The following is a 7,264-nucleotide window of genomic DNA, read 5'->3' as shown; positions in this document are numbered from 1 at the left end:
GAGCATGCCCCACAGGGAGCAGCCCTCCTGGGGAGGATCTCATGGGGGGTGCCCTCAGCCCAGTCCCTTGCAGGATGGACCTTGGAGAGTGAGGCCCTGATGCGAGAGTTGAGCACTTGGCTCCTGATCTGCACCTGCTTCGGCACTTGGGTCGGCTTGGGAGACTCCGTCCAAGGAGAAGGAGGAGGTGAGGGCTGGGCAGTAGTGTCTTGTGAGGTGGGTTGGTGGAGACCTTGGGGGGCAGGGCTGTCATCTGTCTCACTCCACAGGGAAGGGTTTGGCTGGAACCGTGCTGGGGCCTGTTCTCCAGGGACCAGCCTGGACTTCATTCCCACCCATGCCTCATGGGTCAGAGCCCATCAGCTCCCAGCCCTGCCCTTGATGCCTTCTCCTGGGATCATTCTTGGGGGACTGCCCTGTCAGAGTGTCAGCTGCAGGTCCTAATCCTGCCCTGAAGCAGCCACTGTGGGCTCCAAACCCTCACTGTTCCCAGGGCTCGGGGCTGGATCTTTCACCTGCCTCAGCAACAACATCTTAAGGATTGACTGCCACTGGTCTGCCCCAGAGCTGGGTCAGGGCCCCAGTCCCTGGCTTCTCTTTACCAGGTAAGGTTGGAGGACCAGGCTTCAGGAGGACCATGAGGGTGGGAGCCCCATGGTAGCAGCAGCAAGGGCCGGGCTGGTGCAGTGGCCCCTTGGTGCCGACATACACCCTTTCCAGCAACCACGCGCTGGGCAGCAAGCATAGATGTGTCTTCCGGGCCAGTGAGTGCACCGTGGTGCTGCCACCCGAGGAGGTGCTCGTGCCTTCCGACAACTTCACCATCACTTTCCACTGTTACGTCTCTGGGAGGGAGCAGGTCAGCCTGGTGGACCCACAGTACCTGCCCCGGAGACATGGTGAGGCCTGGTCTGGGTGCCTTGACGGGAACATCCTGGCTTCATGGGGATTGGGGGGCAAGGTCCCATTGCCCTTAACCTCCACGGCCCAGTGAAAGTTCTGTGTCCCGACTAAGAGAGACCCCAGGGCTGGGAGCAGGCTGAGCCCCTGGGAGGGGAGGGCCCACTGCTTGCTGGAGAGATGGGGTTGAAATGCACTTTAGTCACAGCAGGAAGGACTCCAGTAAGACATTGGGAAGCATTTCCAGCAGGAGCTTATGAAGGAAGAGACAGGCAAGATTTGAAAATCACCCTGTCTGGCTGCAGGGGCTCTTGTCTCACCCGGGGCCTCACTGGGAGACAGAGACCTGCCCGCTAGTGAGGCCCCCAGCACCCTTCAGACCCCGCAGTCCTGGGCATGCTGACAGACACAGCCACATGTCACCTCACTCTGTTTCAGTGAAGTTGGACCCTCCCTCTGACATACGGAGCAATGTCAGCTCTGACTACTGTGTCCTGACCTGGAGCGTCAGTCCTGCCTTGGAGCCCCTGACCTCCCTCCTCAGCTACGAGCTGGCCTTCAAGAAGCAGGAAGAGGCCTGGGAGGTAGAGCTGGGCCGACTACTCCAGGGGCCTCTCTCCTGGGAGCGGCAGCTCGGGGCCACCCCCCCCACTTAGGAGGGTGTCAACTTGGACTAATGAGGAGGGGGGTGATCAGAGCTAGGAGCGTGACTGCACACGTGTGTTTGTATGTGAGGTGAGTGTGCACAGGCTATGCCTATGTATAGGAGTGGGAGTGTAGTGAGCCTGTTCGTGCATGTGCGTCAGTATGCACGGGGGTCGTGAGTGTGTGTGCTTACGGGCCTGGGTGGCATGCATGGGTGCATGTGCCCACGTGCCTGGGCGTGGTCGTGTGTACGTGTGCCTGTGTGTGCTTGAGGGCCGATGGACCCTGTCCCACCCTCCGCACCTGCTAACTGTCCTCTACCCCACAGCAGGCCCGGCACAGGGCTCACATTGCCGGGGTGACCTGGCTCACCCTCGAAGGTGCCGAGCTGGACCCCGGTTCCAGCTATGAGGCCCGCCTGCGGGTCCAGATGGCCACCCCGGAGGATGAAACGGTGGAGGAGCAGTGCTATGCGGGCCAGTGGAGCGAATGGAGCCAGCCTGCGTGCTTCCCCTCTCCCCAGAGCCCTGCCCGAGGTGGGGGTCTCCCTCCCAGAGGGCCTCTGCTCCCTCGTGCGTCATAGCGTCCCCCCTTCCACCCTCCCGGAGCCCCCTCCCTGAGTCGGTCCTGCCCTGGATGACCACTCTCCCCTGGAGATCTGAGATTTTTAAGGAGGAAACAAACACCTGCCAAGCGTTGGGCTTCTTGGAACCTGTAGCTATTGTCTGACCCTGGGAGTGAGTGTGGCCCAGGGTGGCACGCCGGGCCTCTGCTTCCGTCTCTGGAACCTGGACATGGTCTCACCTTCCTAGGGAGGGCTGGGCTGACCTTGTGACCTGCTAGGGAGGGTGACTGGCCCTGATGACCTTGCAGATGAAGGAGGTGAGGCCCAGGGGTAGGTGATTCATGAGCAGGCATGACACAACTCCTGTGGCCTATGAGAAAATTTCCACTGTGGCCCAGAGCACTCCTGTGGGGGCTTTGCCGTGTGGATTTGAAGGAACGTCCTGGGGCCAGGGAGGCTCACAAGCCTGGCCCTTCCTGCCCACAGGCCCCCTGTTCTCACCTCGGGGGCAACCCAACAGCAGTGCCCTTGTTGCTATACCCGTCTTTCTGCTGCTGACCAGCCTGACCTACCTCGTGTTCAAGCTTTCACCCAGGTCAGTAGCCAAGGTGTGCGTGTGCGTGTGTGTGAATGTGTTAGTGTGTGCATGTGTGCGTGTGTGGTAGGTGGGGCATCTTGGGCCAAACCAGCCATCCCTCCCCTCCGTCTGGTCCTGGACGGGGTGGGGGTTTTTAAGCCTCTGCCCTGGACCTGTGGAGAGTTCCCCACTTGTCAGGTGTGTTGGGGGCAGTAGGGCCCCAAAGAGGCTCAGAGGGACCCAGATTCACTGGGGAGAAGTCACCCAAGGTCCTCATCTCCTGCCTCTAGAGGTGCTCTGTGGTTTGCTGATTTTTAAACGCCTCCTACGAAAACATAGTCCTGTGCTCAGGACCCTGGTGAACGCCCCAGAGTACAAAACAGACCCAGGGCCCATTTGGAGTAAATCACTCATGTCAGGTTGTAGGAGGGGGCCCGTAGGAGACCGACCAGGTGCGGACTGGCAGCAGAAAGGGTGAGAGGAAGTTGGCCTAAGGGAGCGGAGTGGGTGGTGGGGGGGGGTGGGGGTGGGGGTGGTGAGGGCTGAGGGTGGGGGTGTTGGGGGGTGGGGGTGTTGATGCTGGCCAGATGTGACCTGGGAGCAGAGGAAAGCTCTTTAAGCATGGGAAACGGTGTGCGACAAGATCTGCTTTGAATTTTGAGGATAGAGTTTGGGGGTACAGGGAGATGGGGAGGACCCACCGGGAGGCCAGTGGTGGTGGCCAGGGGGCGCAATTTGGCTGGAGAGGGCGGGAGAAGCAGAGAGGGAGCAAAGTGGAGGGAGCCACCAGGCCTTAGGAAGAGAAGCTGAGGGGGCAGATGAGCTAGGACCGGTGATCTGCGAGGTGGGACCTGGAGGGGCCGTTTCCTCCCCTGGGAAGCTGGTGAGGCTGATTTGGACCTGTTGTGTTGGAGGCCTGGGCCACCTCCTTGTGGGAGGGCCCGTGGCTCTTTGCTCAGGGAGGAGTCAGGTGGGATGAGGACACAACAGTCACCCTGTGGCCTTAAACCCACCATCACTACTCACCCCGTAAAGGACGCGTGTCTTGGTGTAAGTCTGTTGTACGGGGCCATTAGCCTGGGAGGCCACAGGGGCACGTGTTGGGTTTTGCCCCAAGAACAGGTTTGGACCCAATGAGAGGCCAGAGAGGCATCAGCACGGATGAGGCAGGGCGGCGGGAAGGGGGTGAAGCTCCCACGGGGGGCTCACGCCTCCTGGAGCTGGGCCTCCGAGGACCCCTCCTTGGGCGTGCAGAGGCCTCCAGCTGTCCTCTCTTGGCCTCAGGGTGAAGAGAAGCTTCTACTGCAACGTGCCCTCTCCAGGGGCCTTCTTCCAGTCCCTCTACAGTGTGCACAATGGGGACTTCCAGGTGCGTGCACAGCCCACGGCAGGGGTTGGGGGAGGGGCTGGGGTTGCCCACGTGTCTGGCCTGCCCAGGATGTGGGCTTCGGGTGAGAGTTGGGGGCTAGTATGGGGCCTTTGTCAGTGCTTTGAGCTTTTTTGGTATACGTAGTGGGTTTAAATTTACACACTGTGTCTCAAATGCATCAGAACAATTAGCTTTATTCTCTCTTGTGGGTTTCTTTTTGTCTTGGGGTAGCAGCCCCTGGGAGGTACATGGTCCTGTTTTAGTGCAAACTACCGCCCATCCCGTCCCGGCTTCTCCTCTGAAGACGTCTGTGGGGAGGGCCTGGTGCTTGTGCTGTCCCTGGGGCCCTCAGTGGTCTGTGGGCTCCTGCTCTGGGGGTCACTGGGGAGTGCCTGGCCCCTCCTGGTCCCCACGGGTAGCATGCTGGCACACCCCCCATCTCCCCCTTTGTGGGGCATCAGACCCCTGCCCTTCCCACTGGCCTGGTGGCCCCTGCCCCTTGGGTGGGAGGGGGCGGGGAGAAGCTCCCCCAAGTGGTCCCGGGTTCCCCACTGTGGGCAGAGGATGGGATGATATGCTTCCTGGGGTCCTTCCCCATCCCCCTGCCTCCCCCTTGTGTCTCTCAAAAGGGAGCCCAGAAAAAAAATTTAAAAAGGGAGCCCAGGTTTCAAGATTGTTGTCCAAAAGTATAACTCAAAGCTTAAAGCTGAGCATTTTGTCCTTGGTGGAGGCCACCTCCTTCTCCCAGACAGGGGCCGTCACTGTCAAGACCCCTGAGGTGATCGTCCTGGAATGTGTCATCTGGGCTGCACGCAGCTGGGTCCTGCCTCACCCCTGCTGACCACCATCTGGCTCCGCTGAGGCTCCCCACAAAACCTCCTCTGTAGACCCATGTCACCTGCCAGGCTACTTAGACCCCTCAGGTGGTGGGCTGTAGCCACGGGTCGGCTCTCAGGGATCAGGGCAGACAGAGGGTGAGGTATGTGTGGTCCATTTGGTGGGGGTTCCTGGTCCCACCTAGGAAATACTTTCCTTTGGGAGGTGGGGGCCTCCTGTGGCTCCACGGAGGGATCCAGGTCTGCTGCCCTCAGCCCAAAGGTGCTGTTCCCACAGCGTCTCCCAGTGTGTGTGTTGGGGGGGAGGGGGGTCCAGGAGAGGGTGCCCAGCGTCTGTAGCTCGTGGGAGTGCCTGGAGCAGCAACCAGAGGTTTTCTCTGTCCTCGGCACCTGTCACCACCTGTACCCTGTGTCAGGCTGCTGTGAGCACCAGGCAGGGAGGTGCGGGATTGCTGAGGGTCCTGAAGGGACTCGGGGTCCCGGGCTGAGGGTGGGCTGGCACATGGCGGGCAAGATAGAATGTTCCAAGCATAGTTGTTGCTTGGACTCTGGGTGAGGATGTCAGGAGACCTTCCTGGAGGAGGAGGGGAGGCTGCTTCCAGGGAGAGTCCCAAACAGGCTGCCTGAGCCCTTCCCACCCCCCCACGCTCTCTGTTGTAGACCTGGATAGGGGCCCACAGAACCGGTCTGCTGCCGAGCCAGGACTGTGTCGGTTCCCCACGAGGAGTCTCGGAGCCTGGTGTCCAGGAGGTCATTGCGTGGCTGACCTACGACCCAGCGGATCCCTGGCAGTCAGTGGCCCTGGAGGAAGAGGAGGAGGGCCCTGGCGCCGGCCTCCCTGAGGCGGTGCTGCTAGCTGGGCATGTGGAACAGAGAGGGCAGCCTCCTGCCTACCTGCCACAGGAGGACTGGGCCCCCTCGATCCCCAGCAGGCCAGCTTCCCCACAGTCAGAGGGCAGCAGTGGCGACTACTGGGCCCTGGGCTGCTCTGGGGACTGCCACCCCTCCACCTTCCCAGGAAACACCCAGAGCTCGGGGCCCAGCCCGGCCTCGGCCTGTGGCCTTTCCTGTGACCAGCAGAATCTGGACACCTGGTGAGGAAGTAGTCCTGGGGGGGTCGGTCACAGCGAGAGGCAAGACCCCGCTGCATGCGTCCCGTGAGGACCGCAGGGCCTTTTCTTCGCTCCTACTGGGTTTGACCTGGGACCCCGACTTGGGCCAGCTGCATAAAGTCCATTTTGTGGAAAATGGACTAAAGTTTCTCTGAGAATGGAGCCTCTGCACAGACATCCTGTCCGGATGGAGGCAGGCAGGCAGACGACCCCTCCTCCCTCCCCTCCCCTCAGCATCCTGCTACCCAGCCCCCACTCCGGGCCCACCACTTCCCTCCCTGCCCTCTGGCTCCATCAAGGCCCCTCCGAGCAGGGGGTGTTAGCCCCACACCTGTTCTGCCCTCACCCCCTTAAAGGGCCAGCTTGCTCCCAGCAGACACAGATGAGGTGGTGCTATGACCTCTTTCCGTGCCCTCCTGAGGTACCTCTCCTACTGAGATGACAAGAACTGGCTGCTGGACGGGAGAGGGGCCCCGAGGAGGTGCAGGGGGATGGGCTCTGTCTGCTCTTGGGCTTTCTGGGGTGGGAGGTGCTGATGTTGGAAAGGGAGGATCAAATGGAGGCCGGTCCCTCTCTGGGTGCCCAGATAGAGAGGGCATCTCCCCGTGGGGCTCTGGTGACCCCTGCGGTCTGCACAGAAAAAAGCACCTGTGGCCCCAGGCTCCCCAGGCAAAGGCCCCCTCTGCGTCAGACAGGCATCCCCTCCCCTCTGCGTGCCTGTGGAGCCCCCGGGGTTTTGTGGGGAGCCTCAGCGGAGCCAGATGGTGGTCAGCAGGGGTGAGGCAGGACCCAGAATGTATTTTTAGCAGGTAGAGAACGGGAAGGGTGTAGACGGAAGTGAGGTGCAGACATCTTCAGTTCTAACTGAGGATTAAAAAAAATAGCGTGAATCCACTTCCTGGGGCCGACCCCTGGGGAGCCCTGGGCTGGGGTATTATAGCAGCATCTGTGTGGCTCCTGTGGGTTCCCGGGGAACCTAGGCCACCCGCATGTGACAAGTGACCCCCACAGCGGGGACGCCTCTTCTGTGTGGCCAGAGACGTTGTTCCTGTGAGTCACACATTTTCTGTCTGTGGCGCCCAGAGACCTGGCTTTGGGCCGGAGCGTGAGCCTGCAGCCCCTTGGAGGTTGTGTGACGGTAGGTGAGCCACGCCTGCCCCTTCAGGATGAGCAATACCTCCTTGTGTTGCTGTGAGTTCACCTGAGCAAGTCACCTGCACACCTCCGTGCCCAGGAAATGCTAGCGTCCCCCTTTTGAGA

The 7,264-nt window shown here is 61.1% G+C and overlaps 1 protein-coding gene across 1 annotated transcript in view; it reads left to right on the top strand.

Moving 5' to 3' along the window:
- Positions 1–6,230, top strand: part of IL9R (interleukin 9 receptor) — a 10,327-nt gene extending 4,097 nt beyond the window's left edge. Inside the window, exons 2-9 of the mRNA XM_044915026.1 lie at positions 74–187; positions 494–605; positions 721–899; positions 1,339–1,484; positions 1,874–2,081; positions 2,597–2,705; positions 3,972–4,056; positions 5,553–6,230. Coding sequence (XP_044770961.1) covers positions 74–187; positions 494–605; positions 721–899; positions 1,339–1,484; positions 1,874–2,081; positions 2,597–2,705; positions 3,972–4,056; positions 5,553–5,990 — 1,391 coding nt within the window. The 3' untranslated portion in view covers positions 5,991–6,230. The remainder of the gene's footprint in view (positions 1–73; positions 188–493; positions 606–720; positions 900–1,338; positions 1,485–1,873; positions 2,082–2,596; positions 2,706–3,971; positions 4,057–5,552) is intronic.
- The last annotated feature ends 1,034 nt before the right edge of the window (positions 6,231–7,264 follow it).

This window comes from Neomonachus schauinslandi, chromosome 5 (genome assembly GCF_002201575.2).
Source record: "Neomonachus schauinslandi chromosome 5, ASM220157v2, whole genome shotgun sequence".
Taxonomy (NCBI): Eukaryota; Metazoa; Chordata; class Mammalia; order Carnivora; family Phocidae; genus Neomonachus; species Neomonachus schauinslandi.
The sequence above is the reverse complement of the archived record's forward strand: the minus strand, read 5'-3'. Positions and strand labels throughout refer to the sequence as shown.